The sequence below is a fragment of the Cryptomeria japonica genome, chromosome 5 (assembly GCF_030272615.1).
Source record: "Cryptomeria japonica chromosome 5, Sugi_1.0, whole genome shotgun sequence".
In the NCBI taxonomy this organism is placed as follows: domain Eukaryota; kingdom Viridiplantae; phylum Streptophyta; class Pinopsida; order Cupressales; family Cupressaceae; genus Cryptomeria; species Cryptomeria japonica.
The window spans coordinates 506,584,789-506,602,850 of NC_081409.1; the positions used below are offsets into that span (position 1 = coordinate 506,584,789).

General features: G+C 40.5%; 1 protein-coding gene across 1 annotated transcript in view; it reads left to right on the forward strand.

The window, feature by feature from the left end:
• The window catches only part of LOC131064860 (uncharacterized), a 100,272-nt gene that overhangs the window by 37,824 nt on the left and 44,386 nt on the right, over positions 1-18,062 (forward strand). Inside the window, exons 9-14 of the mRNA XM_059220696.1 lie at positions 1,277-1,410; positions 2,698-2,837; positions 2,986-3,036; positions 3,150-3,232; positions 3,332-3,389; positions 3,483-3,594. Coding sequence (XP_059076679.1) covers positions 1,277-1,410; positions 2,698-2,837; positions 2,986-3,036; positions 3,150-3,232; positions 3,332-3,389; positions 3,483-3,594 — 578 coding nt within the window. The remainder of the gene's footprint in view (positions 1-1,276; positions 1,411-2,697; positions 2,838-2,985; positions 3,037-3,149; positions 3,233-3,331; positions 3,390-3,482; positions 3,595-18,062) is intronic.

Here is an 18,062-nt window from a genome sequence, read left to right on the forward strand (position 1 = left end):
AATTGAAATGCAGGAAACATAAATCGACTGGCTGGTAGCCAACCTAGGGCTGTCTAACCACAGACATGTAGCTCTGCAACTTACATTTAGACAAACTAGAAAATCATCGGTACACTACTACAGGCGTATGGCCAAGCCATAAATACACTTGAATAGCTTGGAATTCATCCCAAGTCCTGGACTATTCTGTTCCAACATACTTAGTTTAATTAAGAAACAAAAACTATTTCTGACAGTGAGTGATAACTATCCAAGATAATGCTGCATCAGTTAGAAAAAAATTACTAACTATATTGCTGGCTGAAATATTATGCCCATGTTCGGAAGATCATACTTCCCATAATCAGCATCAGGTTCTGATGCTGCCACCTAGAAATAGGCAAATGAAACTGCTATGCCCATAAAGGGTTGGCCCGTGATCAAGGCTGAGAATGGCTGTAATGGGACACTGCCTCAGTTGGGGTAGGGATGTGGAATTAACTCCACTCCGAAATGGACAAGATATGGGCACCCCTCAGCAATAAATAAGGTCCAATATAAGCACTGCAAACATCCACAATCTCTTAATGGAAACACCAGCAAGGAAAATAATGTCCAGCAGGGTTATTTGATAAAGTCAGCACCAGACAGAAATCCTTAGGCAGGTCCCTGTAGGGAAATGCTCAGAAGAATAGAATCAAGTGCCAACTGGGAATTTGTGGGTCCTAGACAAATGAATCAATTTTTATTCTTTTTGTTCCCTCGTCCAACTCAAGGTGGGCCTATCCAGCAGAAACAAATCAAAGGAAGCAAGAAGGATGCATCCAGCTCCACTGTGGACCCCACAAAATTTAGATCCTCAGCCATAATGACAAGGTAAGTGCTGGGAAGGAAAGAAGGCAATCGCCCAGGAAAGAGACTTCTCACACCTGGACAAAAACAGGAACAGCAAACAGGTCAACACGAGAGTCTTAGTGAAGAAACAACAAAATTGTTAGAAGATTGTTTTTGGGCGTGCAGGATTGCTAGAGCTCCAGACTACTTCTGCATCAGCTTCTAAGATAGGTCCTGAGGGATCGAATAATCAATTTTCTGAAGTCCCTGAATGTAGGGAGAGGGGGAGGCAGGAGGAGAAAGATGGATTTGACTTAAGTGTAATTTGAATAATTCCTATTTGGGATTTGGAAGGACTTGTCTCTACTGTCAATACTTTTAACATTTGATTTTCCTATATATATATTTAACGCATGCATATGCAGTATTTGTCCTGATTACTTTCATTCATGTTTATTGACAGGGTTGCAAGAACTGCTATTTTTGGTGGTCTCACTGACCAAAAAATGACAGAGGTAGTGCTTTTTGAGGCAAAGAAGGCTGGTGATGTAGAATCCATCACAAATCCACTACCGGAATTTGAGCTACAAAGCCATGGTTGGTAACATTTTGCAGTTGATATCTATTCTGGAATTCTGCTATGCATGATAGATGTTCTTTTTAAACTTCTCTCAATAATGTATTGTGCTTTGGATCTGGGAGAGATGATTATTCATTGATTTCATTTGTTTCAGATGGAAAAGCTGCATTTGTTTCCTTTGTTTGGCTTGAAATAACAAGAGTGACATTTCCTTCTGATTTTTATGAAATTTTTGATGTTCTCAAGTTTTTCCTGATTAAATTCCAAGCAATCAAAGTACAATTATGCTTCTGGTTTAAACTAGTCAATCCAAATCTGGATTAGTGATACCATAGTATTTACTTATATCGGAATTGAAGTAGTTGTATTTGATATAATTGAGTGGTTTGAACTTTGAACTTTGAATGGCGAAGTTCGCTTACAATACTTAATGCTCCTGTCATATTTATTCTGTGCTTTTAGGGTGTGACTTTCTGATAGTTTGTTTTGGCAATCCCCTCACTGGAATCTCCTACCCACCATGGTATTTACTGGTATCTGAAATGAAGTAGCTGCACTTGATATGGTTGAATGGTTTGAAGTTTGGAGTTTGGAAATACCCAAGTTTTGGTTACCTTTTGGTTGATGATATTTTGGTTTTGGATATATGTTTTTGTTTATATATAATCATGGCTAAATGAGCATAATTTATGCTGCCTAAGTGTGGTATTAGTTATTGAATTTTTTATCATATTAGAAAATTCCAAACTACAGCAGTAGGAAAGAATAAGGGACTTGGCATCAAGGATTTTCTGTATACAAGTTTACATCTTCATTGGAAATTGCTGCAAACAAGATGATTTTTCATTTATAAATAAGTGCTTTCTAGAGTTAAATGTTTAGCAGGAGATCTTAGTTGAATTTCTTGGGCTTTTATGGGGCTTCTTTTAATTTTCTTGATAGATAACTTCACATTCAAGTAGTTGTATGTAAATCGGCATCAAATTGTGTTGGGTTTGAGCTGATGAACGAATTTATACTTGAGAGCCAAAGCGCATTGATCTTGGCATTGATGTTGCTTCTTTTAGATAATTTAGCTTTTCAATATATATGTATGTGTGTGTGTTGGATTGATCTTGGCATTAATTTATATTATATATATGGTATGCCAAACATTCGCTTTCACACATGCAATAGATATTTTTAAAAGTATGGCCTTTCTAGTTTTAAAGTAAAATATGTAGTATATTTATGGTGTTTTGAAGAATCCAATATCGTTCTTTTAGTTAATACTAATTATTTTCAGCAATTGTATATTGATAAAGGGCTTGCTCGAGATGGTTGCAAATTGGGCGCTGTTGCTGTATTATATGTTTCTGTTAAATCAGCATGTCAAGCTGTAGCCAGATTGCATCAGAAAACTATTGAAGGGGCAGTAGTTTGGGCACGCCAACTTGGTGGTGAGGTATAATAGAATTGTTTCTTGACTGACATGTATTCTTTCAGAATGTCATCTTAAAATTATTATGTTAGTCTGTTGCCAGCCAAGGGCCTATGGCTAGGTGCCTAAAAATGATAGCCTATGCTAATCTCCTTATTGCATGCACTTTTAGGGTTCAAAGACAAGCAAATGGAGGCTTATTGTTCGAAATCTGCCTTTTGAGGTTTAGTATTGCTGAAAAGAAGTCCTAATTTAATATTTCTTGGCTTATTTGATTCCTGAAGTAATTGTACTATTTTTGATGGCCTCGTGAGTTTTTGGTTTGATTGGAAGCAGGCTAGTGAAGTTGAACTAAGGAAGCTTTTCTCGACAGCAGGTTTTCTGTGGGATATTACCATCCCTAAGGGTTCCAATGGCAGGTATTGTATGTTCCGAGGCTTCTCTATAAACCTAATATGAGCTATTCCATTGCTTTAGGGATAAATATGTTTCAACTTGGGTATATTCATTTTTGTAAGTAGGCCATCTAAAGGTTTTGCTTTTGTTACCTTCACTTGTAAAAGAGACGCTGAAAAGGTAAGTAATTTTTTTCTGCATCAGATCTCCATCTCTGGGATAAGAGTAGAAATTCATTTGTTATTTTAAAAATATATGAATTTACCAATCCAGGCAATTCGTATTATTAATGGAACCAAAGTTGGCAAAAGACCAATTGCTGTTGACTGGGCTGTTTCAAAGAAGAAGTATGAAACTGTTCTTACTTCAGGAGCTGCAAACTCAGGTGTCTGACGAACATATCCCATATTTTCGATATCCATTAAATATTATGACTGTTTTGGAAAGGTGACATTCTTGATTTCAGTGTAAAACTATGTTGAGAAAATTCATTGAAGTTGTATATAAACTTTTCTTTCATTCATGCCAGAGCACCTATATTAATGCTCTGCTATGTGTCCATTACACTTTCCTTTAGTAGGTTTTCACTCTTGGCAGTAGCGAAAATGAGCAATAAATTAATAGAGAGTACTATGCAGAGCTAGTACCCAATTCCTTGTCCAGTGTAAAAAAAAGAAATATTTGGAAACAGACTACCTTTGCAACTGCCTCTTTTTTAATATTTACCTTAAGCTGGTAAAGGTTAAGTGCGTTTGGAGTGTTTATGAATCACATGATCCTTTTTAAATTGTTAGTGCCATGAACTCCTTATGGTCCTGAGATCAGCATTTATATGAAAAGTGATAATTTTGAATTTATTCATAAAATGTGTCATTCTGGGTTTTACAGCCTATTTTTTAAAAGCTAAGTTTTGCTGTCATACTTGATGTTATTAGCTGATGAAGCCTAATCTATAAAGATAATGTAATGAATAGTTTGCATGTTTTCTTTGTCTTTCTTGTTTCATGTATATAGTTTATGCATTTTAGGTTTTTTTATTATGATAAATATGTAAAGTAATAGCATTTGAGTCATAAAGTATAAATAGATAGAAGTTTGCTGGCTCCACAAGTAGCAGTACAATCAAGCTCTTAACTGCATCAAACTTGAAGGTTTGGATTATATTTAGAATTTTAGAATGTCTTTTTGAGCCAATTCCAAAACCCACGCAACCTTCATGACTTGAGATAGGGAGCAGAATCCACAAGATTTCTTTGTCAAACTAGATGCATACAAGGTGAGTAGGCCACATGCTTTACTTGTTGTCGGGAATAATCATTATGTTATGTTGTTATGTTTATGTTGTCGTCGGTAATAATGTGTTACGGCGGTCAGTTAGTTAGCCGACAGGTAGGTAGTTGGAGTCGCGACGGTTGTGTTGCACCCCTTCGGCTGTCATATATTGTACCATCTCCGGGTGTTGGAGGACATGTAATGTTGACGACGGATATAATATGAACATCCTTTGACATTAATGGAAAGCTTATTCTGGTACTTCTTTTGTATTTGCATTGTGCATTGTTGTTCGATTTCTGTATTCTTCCTGTTTACCCAGTGAGGTAAACATTTGGCGCCGTTGCCTAGACGAACTCAGGAACGGAAGACACGGATGGCGCACAGACACAATGGGCCTACTCGTTGGTGAAGTAAACCCGGAGAACCGACGACAGCAAATTTTACGAGAATTTCATGAGCGCCAGGATGACGGACGTAGGGAAGACCGACGAAGGACAAATAATCCTTAAATTGTGAAAGGAGAGAAATAAAGAACACTGTTAGAAGCAGAAGAATTATGTTGATTGTATACAAAAGAATGAATTAATAAAGACGTGTTGTGTTTTGATTTATGTGTTGAGAAACATGAAATTGTATCACAATTAATGCCCAATTTATTGAATAAAGACAGAAATAAGAAATTAGAAACCGACGAGTGGGAGGCTGCGCAGAAGGCTTTGATTCTGGAACAACGTGTAGAACGTAGACGGAGGCTGAGGCAACTTGCCGAAGGACGACCTGCCGAAGGGTTGCCCGAAGGGAACCAAGGAGGTGTCACGGAAGGTGCAGAAGCCGAGGGGAATTTCTACGCGTCGCCAGACTACGGTAGAGCGAGAAGCCTTGAAGAGTTTCTGGAGGAAACTAGGTTACGGAGAGAACTAGTTGAAGAGACTCGAGATCGGTTCAAAAACTTATCTCTCACGCCACAAAGGGAGGATCACCGAAGGGAGCCGGGCATGGGTGACGACGAAGCGCCACAAAGGGAGGATCACCGAAGGGAGCCTGGCACGGGTCACGACGAAGGGGAAGTTAACCGCACGGTAGGTATAAGGCAGAACACCGTACCTTCGGTCACCACCACAGGAGACATCAACGGCATTGGAGGAAGTAACCGCACGGTAGTACAAGGCAGAACACCGTACCTTTGGTCACCACCACAGGAGGCATCAGCGGCATCGGAGGGAGCAGCACCGGAGGGCAGACACAGCCACAACCACCTCCAAGTAGACGATTTCCATCAATGGCGACCAAACAGAAGTTACCCAAATTCAACGGGGATAGCAAAGATGATCCCGCACGGCATTGCCGTACATGCGAAACCATCTGGACAGCCAATGGGGTGACTGACCAGGGTGAATGGATGAAGCAGTTCCCCGCCACACTGAGAGGAGTGGCTATTGACTGGTATGCAGACTTGGATAAAACCAGTGTAACTACGTGGGATGAATTGAAGAAAGCATTCGAGAAGGAATTCCGGCTTCTCCGGGATGATAACGAGATAGTTTCCGAAATCTACGGAACAAAGCAAGGAAAGAAGGAGACCGTACGGGCGTACGGGCGTCGACTAAAAGAGTTAGTCGGGAAAATGGAAAGCCAACCGGCCGATGGCTTGAAGAAGAGGTGGTTTGTCGAGGGTTTGAACCCTAAGCTACAACGGAAGATGAAAATTGTGCCTCCAACATCCTACGACGACGCATACAACCGGGCCATGGACCTGGAATGTGAAAATAAGACGGCCAAAAAGAAGAAGAATAGATCTTCATCATCATCTGAAGATGATGACACATCGGAAGAAGAGAGTAGTGATGACGAGAAGCCGAGGAAGAAAGTCACAGCCCTTCAAAAAGATATGGAAAGGATGTTAAAAGAATTTAAGACAATGAAGGGGACTACAAGTAAGGACGATGAACTATGGTGCACGGAGTGTAAGGAGAGCGGCCACACAAAGGGTGTCTGTCCCAAGAAGGCATTCTGTGACATCTGCCAGATCATGGGACATTCTACGAAGGAATGCCCATACAATCTGAAGGCACGTAACCAGCAAGTGCTCTTTGCCCAGGAGCAGCCCTCCACATCGGATTCAAACAATAATGCATCTTCCGGAGGCTACCGAGGAAACCGACAAGGCGGACGGGGGAATAATAATAATTCCACTAGAAACAGGGTCCAATACGATGCGAAGGGACGCCCGATTATCCAATGTAGGGCCTGTAATCAGTGGGGGCACTTCGCCCGTGATTGCACGAAGGAAGCCACCCCTCAGCACCTCTGCCGTTGGTGTGGGCCAGGCGACCATGAGGACGCAAATTGCCCGCAGGCAGGGGTTAATCTCCTCAACATTGAGAAGGCTGAGAAGACTGGTGAGAAAGAAGTACCGGCGATCACCCGCGCCCAGATGAAAAAAACCACTTATCCCGACCCCCGTATGGAGAAGGAGAGATTACGGGAGGCAAAGGCCAATATTGAACGTGAGATGACGACCGAACGACAAGACAACGAGGTGGCAAGTACATCATCCCGTACGGAAGCGGAAAATAACATCATTGGGCAAATCTTGCAGATGGAGGTGCCGATAAAGGTAAAAGACCTTCTAGACTCTATGCCACAATTGAGGACTGCCATCCTCACCAATGTGCAAAGCACCGCAGCGTCGAGTGCCCCACAGGTACAGGTTCCCGCCACCGCATCGTCAAGTGCACCACAGGTAGGGGTTCCCGCCACCGCTTCGAAGAGTACACCACAGGTGGCGGAGGTTTCCGTCAGCCCTTCGACGGACCCGATGTTACTAGCCGTGAGCAGTGGTAGACACCCAGCTGTGGTAGAAATGGGTATCCGTGGGACCATTCTGAAGGACACCATTGTGGACGGTGGATCTGGGGTGAATGTACTACCAGAAGAAACATGGAAGCGGCTGGGGAAGCCCACCCTATGGCCACCCTCATTCAACCTGGTGGGAGCGGACCAACACGACATTAAGCCACTCGGCCTGTTGATGGCCCAGCAAGTGACAATTGGTACGCAACCATTCTTGTTAGATTTCGTGGTCATTCCCTCGAAGAAGAAAGGCTATGACGCCATCCTGGGGAGAGTGTGGTTGATCAACGCAAGGGTAAACCACAACTGGAAGAAAAATACACTTTCCATGGAGAAGGGAGGGCGGAAATATACCATTGACCTACACACCCAAGATGTCAGCGAAGAGCTCGCCTCTTCAGACTCGGACTTAGAGGATTCTAATAAAGGGGAAGGGGGTCCCGATGAAAGCAAGGGCAAGAACGCGATGGAGCCGAATAGTGAAGGGGTGCTAGAATTGGAGGGATGTTCTGAAGATGAGGTATGCTCGACTAACGGGCTCTTCCACTGGCAAATGGAGGATTACGAAATGTTCCAAAGCTACAGGCTCGAAGTAGAGGAACCATAGCAACCAACAGAGGTGTACCTGCTGGAATACAAAGAATATTGGAAGGGAGACACCCCAAACCTTGGCGACGCAGATAATCCGAAGAGTGTTGGCAACAATTGGAACCTTGTGTGGAAGACCGCAGTCTTCAAAATCTTTATTATCCTTCTTCTTCTTATGTACGGGAAGGAGGTCATGGTCCCTGTAGAATTTGTGGTTCCAGGTCTTCGGATGGCCATGGAAAATAAACTTGCCACCAATAGGTTCAAATTGAAACCCTACCACGAGAAGCGCGTAGGGGACCTAAGAGGCTGGAAGGACACCCGGGAGTTCGGAGGGGGACCCGAGAGGATGGAAGGGGACTCGAGAGGCCGGGCAGGCGACTCGCCAGGTATAGGACCAAAACAAGAGACTCTCGAGCGAGGAAAACCGAGAAGGATGAAGGGCAATCCTAGAGACACGGGACCCGAGCAGAGGACTCTCTAAGACATCTAAATTAGGAGATGAGGAAAAAAAAAAAACAAAAAAAAAACGTACGGTCGTATGACAGGCGACCGTACGGTCAAAAAAAAAGAGAAAGAAAGAAAAAGTGGCCACCGTACGGTGGACACAGCAGATGGCACCACCGTGCGGTGGGACCACCGACGGTGGGACCACCGTGCGGTGGAACCACCGTGCCGTGGCACAACCGACGGTGGGACCACTGTGCGGTGGACCCACCGACGGTGGCACCATCGTGCGGTGAGACCACCGTGCGGTGGAAGCCACCGAAGGCCGCGGGAATATAAACGCCGCACAGCAGCCGATGAACAAAACACCACGCCACGCCGCGCAAAGGAAGAAAAAAACGAACACCGAGGAGAGGAGAAGCCGCCACGTGAACAACACGCCGCACACGGAGGATAGAAAGAAGACACCGCACACCGCACAACACCGACCACGCACCGCACGGCCTGATCAACACGCACAACAAGGGTTATGCACACCAACGCGCAACAGCCTTAAAAAAAAAAACGACGACGGCCAGATTTCAAATGATTTGCTGGAGTTTGAAGCCAGGACACTGGAAATTCAGAGTAGAAAAGAAAGGTTTTTGGCATCTTGAAATATCACAGAAATGCAGTGCGCCATGGACTTTCGTGGAGTTCTGAAGGTTGTAAATTGGTGTTGGCGGCGGGGGCGCTGCCCCTCGACCCGCCCCTCGACCCCGCTGGGGCGCTGCCCCAAACCCCGCGAGGGGCGCTGCCCCTCGACCCCGCTGGGGGCGTTGCCCCCAGACCCCCAGTTTATTTTGAGCTACAGAAGACCATGGGAAGTGTTGTGCCTACAGCTAAGCATTGGCAGGGAAGCCATAAGCCGTAGAGGGAGACGGATTTGGAGGTTGGGAACAAACAGAGTTTGACGGAAGACATTGCAAGTCTGTGCAGTTGTATGACACCAGGGAGTTATTCAGTTCAGTTTTTAGCCTTTGGGGAGTGTGATGGAGGATTTGAGTTGGCTCCTAGCATTTGTGCCAACGGATTGTGGCCACCTCCAGGCATGACTGGTACGCTTTGAGGAACTCAGAGTATGTCTCGGCTGGACGTGAGGTTGCCTTGGTGGATGCACAGAGGGCTCGGGAGGAGCTGACCACCAGGTTGGAGGCAATAGTCACGTGAGACTTAGTTCAGCGTACCCAGGAGTTGGATGCCGAGAGAGCAGCACGGGTGGCTATCGAGGACAAATTGGCTAGGGAGACAATATCAATTGAGTAGCAGTTGGTGGAAGCTGAGACTGAAAAACGTGTTTTGTAGACAAGTTTGGGTTAGGCACAGGAGGACTGTGATGGCAAAGGAAGCAATATTGGTGAAATCCGCACTTGAGCATCGGATGGTAGCAGAAAAGGGTTTTCAGGCGAGGACGCAGGAAGTGTATAAGATCCGGGCCCGACTGGTGTCAGTAGTTCCTGCCATTCATCTCTATTTTGTATTAAGTCGTCGGAGTCGACTTCTTTTCTTGGGGGGGATGATGTTGTCGGGAATAATCATTATGTTATGTTGTTATGTTTATGTTGTCGTCGGTAATAATGTGTTACGGCAGTCAGTTAGTTAGCCGACGGGTAGGTAGTTGGAGTCGCGACGGTTGTGTCGCACCCCTTCGGCTGTCATATATTGTACCATCTCCGGGTGTTGGAGGACATGTAATGTTGACGACGGATATAATATGAACATCCTTTGACATTAATGGAAAGCTTATTCTGGTACTTCTTTTATATTTGCATTGTACATTGCTGTTTAGTTTCTGTATTCTTCCTGTTTACCCAGTGAGGTAAACATTACTGTTTCATTAAAAAAATATAACTGGAATTTTAAGCTAACACAGACATTCAATGGTATGCTGTAATGGTATTGGAAAAGCATACGAAGAATGAGTAAATATGCTCGACATGTTTGGGTCGGGAGTATGACACACTGAAACTCCAATTATTATCTAGGAAAGCTAGGAACAAAGATTAAAATTAGGACATACATGAAAAAGGACACCCAAGTGTGGAATTATCTTACACAAAAGAACCAACATTATGCTGATGTGTGGCATACTATTTAGTGAGGAAAGTACTATGATCATGCTTTCATTCACATTTCCCATTACAGGGTTCTCCCAATTAGTAATATGAAGGAGGACAACTAAAGGCTCAGTGAACTGTTAAATAATAACATAAATAAATACCTGGATTGAAGAATGTAATGTCCTAAACCAAAAATTTAACATTACCCTTAGATCTGGTGAAAGATGCCAACCAAATTTTTCCCACAACCTGATATGTTTTTTGAGTCTGTTTTCTTTGGCCTACGATTGAAGTTTTAAGTTCTGATGAGATGTTTTGCAGTTTTTGATGTTTAATATGGTTTTTGCTTGAGATTTTTGCTATGATTTAAGTAAACTAATGCAAGCAAATACAGTAATTGACTGAAATAAATAACCAGCATCTAGATTTTATTATCAGCAGCCAACAAATCAATAGAAATCACTATAAATAACATCCAAAGCCAAAATTGGCCTACCAAGGGTCCAAAGCTTGCCCAGAACGCCTCCTTTATTTGACTAAATTTAGAAGAATGCTGGTGGTAATGCTCAATAACTGAGATAGAAGCTCTACACCACTTATTTGACTCTAAAATGAATTACCAAAATCAAATAGAGCAGAAATAAGAAGACCCAGATAGAAATTCCAAATGTTGCCAGGCAAATCCTCTAAAATTGGTCAATTTTCTTCATATAAATGCTGGTGCAGCTCACACACATTATGAAATCTCTGGATTAACCACAAATCTGCCTTTATTAATCCCTGACAATGAAATCCGAGCACAAACTTCAATGTCAAACCCTCGCATTTATTTTATTTGCTCACCCAAGCATGGGGAATGGTACGGCCCAGCTAGGGAAGGTACAGCCAGCCACCAAAAGCAATAAATCACTGTTTTCTGCCAAATAAACCGCCCAGATCTGTATATCAGAGCCCATCCATACTGCTGCAGCTGAGGAAACAATGAATTTGACCCTTTTTGGCAAGATATAAGCAATTCTAGCAAATTGGTAGGTAGAATTTGATAGGGTTTTCGTCCTATTTTGAAGTATTCTGAAGTTTCCATCCCAAATTCTCCTTCCAGCACTCCTGCAAATCGTTGCAGACCCGAAACAACTCTTTCTTAAAACAATCAATAATAATAATGCTAAATTGCTTTCCCAAAATGTTTTTAATCATTCCAAGCCCTAATCGTACCACTTGGAGGCATCTTTAATGATTCCAAAGGAATCTTCCCTTCTTCCAAAAGCCATGCCCAACCTTGGATATCCACTTTATGAAATCTTAAAACATTTTAAAATGTTATATGCCTCTTGGGGGACGTGCAAGGTGGGCCCAAGTGCTCACTTAAGCAAACACTTAATATAAAGTGCTTTTATAAAGTTACTTTGTAAGTTTATTTTTTTCTAATTTAAGAAAAAGTAACTTTATCATTACTTTATAATACATGTATTTATCCATCCAAGTAAAATAAATGACTAAGTATAAGCCCCCAAAGATGGAAAATATCACCTCCTAACCAATTAATTTGCCTGCGGAGGTGGCTAACAGGCAAACTCTCCCTCTTGAATGGAACTAGGGAGAAGGGGACACTACATCTGGAAAATAGATTCACAAAGATTACACAACTTCACCAAAAACACCCAAACTAGTTAACCACTCTTGCACAAAAAGGGGTAAGTTGAAATTGAACTTTATAGAACATTACTAAAAATGATTTTTCTGATATGTGCATACTATAATCAGGTCTGAAACTGATCTATTACAGCAGCAACATTAATATCTTCAAACTCCAATTTGTAAGCAAAACCCATAAAAAACTATACAATTGAATACCACCAATGTCTGTAAGCACCACAAACTGATATTGTTTGATTTCCAAATTGAAAATACATAGCATATGATCTGATACAAGATTAAGAACAACAACAAATCCCTCAAAAGACATCTAGAATCACTGCAACAACATCAATAAAGCCGTGAACACAAACAATGGAAAACTGCTGAAATCTTGAAGCTCCAATGCAACCTCTGGATAAAGTTGCTCTATGTGAACAATGGAGTTTCGTTCACTATCCACTTGAAACTCATGGGTTTCCGTCCACAATCCTCCAATCTCCAATGGGTTTCCGTCCACTGAAGAATTTTGCAGAACACAAAGTTCATACAATGAGAAATTGATAAGCAGAAATGGCATAAAGATGCATTTTCCCAAATATGCTTTGTATTTATCTTATCCTTGACCAATTTGGTGGGAAAATCATTAATTAGAAATATTACAAATTTCCACTGCACTCTTACTTTCCAAATTTGCACTTGGTGGGAAAATCACTCTTTAGAAATATTTTAATTTCCCACACCACTCTTGCCAAATTTCTTTTGGTGGGAAATTCATTAATTAGAAATATTCAATTCCCATTCCATTCTTGGTGGGAAAGTCATCAATTAGAAATATTTCAAACTTCCCATTATGCCACAAAATCCAAAATCCACTAACTGTTTCCAAATATTTTAATTTAATATTTAAATGTCCTTTGAATATTGAAAATATTTGGACATTCATAAATATTAAATTAATTACTTTCCCTAAGCTTGTCCAATTAACCCAGGGAAGAATAAAATGGGTTAATATTGATCAAAATCCATTTTTTAACAAAATTTGACATGACAAAGAAGGGAACCCAAAGTTATAAATAAGTAAAAGCACTGTAAATAATAAACTAATAGAATGGCCAAAAAAGAAATGAAATAAGAACTTACACCTATGATCTTCTAGTTAGAAGCTAGAAGTTCTACTTGTTGAAAACCTTCCCAATCATGCCAGCTGGTATAGTGGCTCTATCATATGAAGATTGATACCGGCTTACAGTAACAAACATGCTCTTGAGGGAAACCTTTGACTAAAGAGGAGATTGTATTGCAATCAGGTTTGTTGCAATGTGGGTTATACTAGGATGAGCCAATTCCTTCGCATATTTTTTCATTGAGTATCTAAGCATGGTTGTATGTGTATTTCTATATATTTGAATTTCTACCATGTCCCACAATTTTTGTGACTATGGGAGGTTTCTAAGATCATCTAGTGTAAGGTAAGCTCAAGGCAGTGAGTGGGATAGCGAGTCTAGAATATAGATGGATGCTTGTCTATGAGAAGTCCACTTGCAAAAACATAATTTGCTGCATTGTTTATAATGACCAGCACAATGTTTCCTGACCCATTTCACTATGACTTCCTTGATAAACCAACAATGGAAATTTATATTTTTTTACCTTCCCTGAAGTATCAGTTATTTTCAAGAAAATCATACCACTCAAGGAAGAAACAGAGGAAATTTAGCAATGTTCTATTTCCCCCTTATTATCAAAAACTCGGATTCGATAAAAACTCATTAAAATTTTTAAACATAAAAAACACATACTTACAAAAAAGTCTTTAAAAAGCATGCATAAAATTGAGTTTAGTGAAATAGAACTGCTTTGTAGTTTTTCTGTTTGATTCATTTATAGACAATGAAAGGTCAATACACATCATTGATCACATTTATTTTATTAGTATCAATAGTAATATGATCATAAACTTCAAAGTTCAAACATCATAGTGTCTAGTTTTGATTGTCATTTCACGTGCAATAAACTCAAAATAACACCTCAAACTGCTACATTTGCTGCTGCCCATTCTGCTTCTTCTGATATGAAGGAGAGCCATGTTTTTTGTCTAACATCACGATATCACAAAGGGAAACATCTTTTCCATAGATCAATGCAAGATAATATTTGAGGAAGTTGATGCCTTTGAGGTTCCATGCTTCCAAGTAGGGTCCTAGGGTTACCACCCAATGTGCCATATCTCGAACAAAAAAAGTCAAAAGCTGAATTAGAAAACCTAGCATAAACAAAATAAAATATAAAAAATGAAAGATTATAAAATGTGTCTCTAACAACTAGCTAAATAATATATAAAAAAAAAAACCAGAATGAGAGGGAAACACAAGTAGGGAAATTTTTACTTGCTTTTCAAATGTTGCCAACAAACATGTCAAATCAGCCCAAGATCATGCAAAATCCCTTGAAATTGTTGATTTTTAGACTTTCAGATTTAAACTATACTCAGAAAACTGAAGTTAATTACTAAATCAATATATTTGCTGTTTAGTTTAATTACTTTCAGACTAGACATAAACATAAATTGAGCAAAATGAACACGACACACAAATACCCTGGGAAAACCTCCTAGGAGGAAAAAACTAGCCAAAAGATCCTCAGATCTGACTATGAATTATATCCAATTGTAACAGTACGTTATTTAGCTGGTAGCTTTGATGTGGCACACCAATTTGTCTAAGCCTTTCACACAGCAATACACCTCTTGAATCTGTTTTGCATGTAACAACAACTTGACCTTCAGATGAACAGATTTGGAAATTGTCTTTGGCTTCACATATGTCTTGCAATTCGCATCTTCTATTGAAGTTCACCCTTGAATTAACAATCGCCTCAATGCATACTTCCTTCACTTCGCATTTAGAATTCTTTTTTTCCGATTTTCGCACTTGCAGAATAATTATCGCATGTAATGTGATTGTATTTTGAATGCATCAAATGGTGCTCAATATATATGAGGATAGACTCCAAGGTTGAGTTGGCTGAGAGGAGTATTGGCGCCATATTTTAAATAACCACCACACACGTTACAATGCATAGGCCCCATTAATTTGGTGCTACACGCCAAGTAAAGGCAACATGGGCCTGGCCTCTTTAGTTGGGTTCTAATGTTGCCTATTGGCAATTAGAACCCAACACAAATGTGCTTTATTTTCGAATCTAAGTTACAATAAAAACAACACTCCCTATTAACTTAGGGAGGAAATAATTACATAGTCAAAACATCATAATCTTCCATCTTGCACACAAGCAAAGAATGGATCCACCTTACATTGCCCGCAGAGGGTGGAGAGGATCTTTTCTACGATCTTACATTGCCTGCAGAGGATGGTAAAAATTACTCTTCTCCCTGAGAAGACAACACTACCGCCTTACATTGCTCGCAGAGGGTGGTTGATGCAACACAATGCATCACTGAGGTTGAGACTCCCTCTCAACCAAGGTTTCATTATCCACAATACCAAGTCTATCTCTGAAGTGCACAAACTTCACTCTGGATAGAGGCTTGGTTAGAATATCTGCAACCTGTTCATCAGTGCCGACATACTTCAGCTGAATGGCGCCTCTTTGCACCATATCTCGAATGAAGTGATAATGAATTTCCACATGTTTTGACTTGTCATGAAACATTGGATTGACAGACATCTTGATACAACTCTGATTATCGCAATGAATAACTGTAGGTTCCCAAGGTTGTCCAAACAACCCAGCAAGAAGCTTACGAAGCCAGACTGCTTCTCTAGAAGCAACACTTGCTGCAATATACTCAGCTTCAGCAGTACTTAGTGCAATTGAGGATTGTTTTCTGCAAGCCCAAGAGATCACTGCGGGTCCTTAGTTAAAACAAATTCCTGAGGTGCTTTTCCTGTCCTTGACACTTCCTGCCCAATCTGCATTTGAGTAACCTTCCAAGGTTATTGGAGTCCTGAGTGGATACTTCAGCCCATAACCAATTGTACCTCGCAAGTATCTCAGAATGTGCTTGGCTGCAACAAGATGAACATGCTTAGGCATGCTCATGAACTGACTCAGGGCATTCACTGCATAGCATATATTTGGTTTAGTGCTAACTAGATACATCAATGTTCCAATCAATTGCCTGTACTCCGATGGATCTGCAAAATCAGAGTTAGCTGCAGAAACACTCAACTTCTTTAAGTTAGATTCCATAGGAGTAGACATAGGTTTACACTTCATTCTAAATCTTTTCAAAATATCAATAGTATACTTTCCTTGACTCGGAAAAATTTTGTTAGATCTTTGCCATACTTCTAGACCTAGAAAATAATGCATTAGACCTAAATCCTTCATTTCAAATTTTGAAGCTAATTCTTTCTTACATCTAATAATAAGCTCATCTTTACCAATAAGAAATAAATTATCCACATATAGAACTAGAATTAGCATTTCATCATTAGATACCTTAAAGTAAATGTTAGAGTCAGCATCATTCTTACAAAACCCTAAACTTAACAAGTACTTATCAATTCTTTCATACCAAGCACGAGGGGCTTGTTTGAGGCCATATAGAGCTTTCTTCAATCTGCAAACATGAGTTTCTCTATCATGAATCTCATAACCCTCAGGTTGTTCAATATAGACTTCTTCCTCAATGACACCATTAAGGAAGGCAGTCTCAACATCCATTTGATATAGCTTCCAACCTTTAGCTGCAGCAATGGCTATTATAGTTCTAATAGAAGTATATGTAGCAATAGGAGCAAACGTTTCTTCATAATCTATGCCTTCCTTTTGAGAAAAACCACGAGCTACAAATCTAGCTTTATATTTCTCAATACTATCATCAGCATTATGTTTAATTTTAAATAATCACTTAGAAGAGACAACAGACTTACCTTTGGGTCTAGGCACGATATCTCAAACATCATTCTTGATGATCGACTGATATTCTTCATCCATAGCTAACTTCCAGGCATGTTGGCTCAAGGCTTCTTCAACATTACGTGGCTCAGACTCAATGAGATTGCTCATTAATGCAACATAGTTGGAGAATACTTGAGGTCTCTTACTTTCTCTAAAAGTGCCATTGGGAGCTGCAAATCTTTCAGCTTCTTGAATGGTGTTTCTCACCCAAAGTGGCCTCTTTTTGCTAACAACAATGTTACTAGGTATATCAGTGGGATCCATAGGCTTAGGTGGATCATTATGCTCTTCTTGAGGTGGAGGCTCAACAGACTCTCTTTGAATCTCAAGGTTAGTATCAACATTCATATCTTGATTGTCATTAACTTCATCAATAACAAGAGAACCTTTTGATTTCTTAAAGGCAATATCTTCTTCAAAAGTAACATCTCTACTTACCTCAACATACCTTTGTCTTGGAATGTAGATCCTGAAGTCCTTGGAGGATTCACTGTATCCAACTAGCATTCCTTTCTTCCCGGAAGGCTCCAACTTGGTTCGCTTTTCCTTGGGCACATGGACATATACAAGACTTCCAAAAATTCTTAAGTGACTGATGTCAGGTTTGGATCCTGTGAAGGCTTCTTTAGGTGTCATATTCTTTAAAACACGGTGATGACATCTATTCTGAATATATACTGCTGTTCTAGAAGCCTCAACCCATAGAAAAGTCTGCAAATCTTGATCATGAATCATAGCCTTTGTAGCCTCAACAATTGTTCTATTCTTCCTTTCAGCAACTCCATTTTGCTGAGGATTGTATGGAACATAGAACTCCCTCTTAATTCCCGTTTCAACACAAAAATCATGAAAGCTACCAGAGGTATACTCAGCTCCATTGTCAGATCTTAAACATTTAATTCTTTTACCAGAGATGTTTTCAGCCAATGCCTTAAACTCTTTAAATCTACTTAAGACTTCATTGGATTCTTTAGATTTCAAGAAGTAGATCCAAGTTTTCCTAGAGAAATCATCTATGAAGATTACA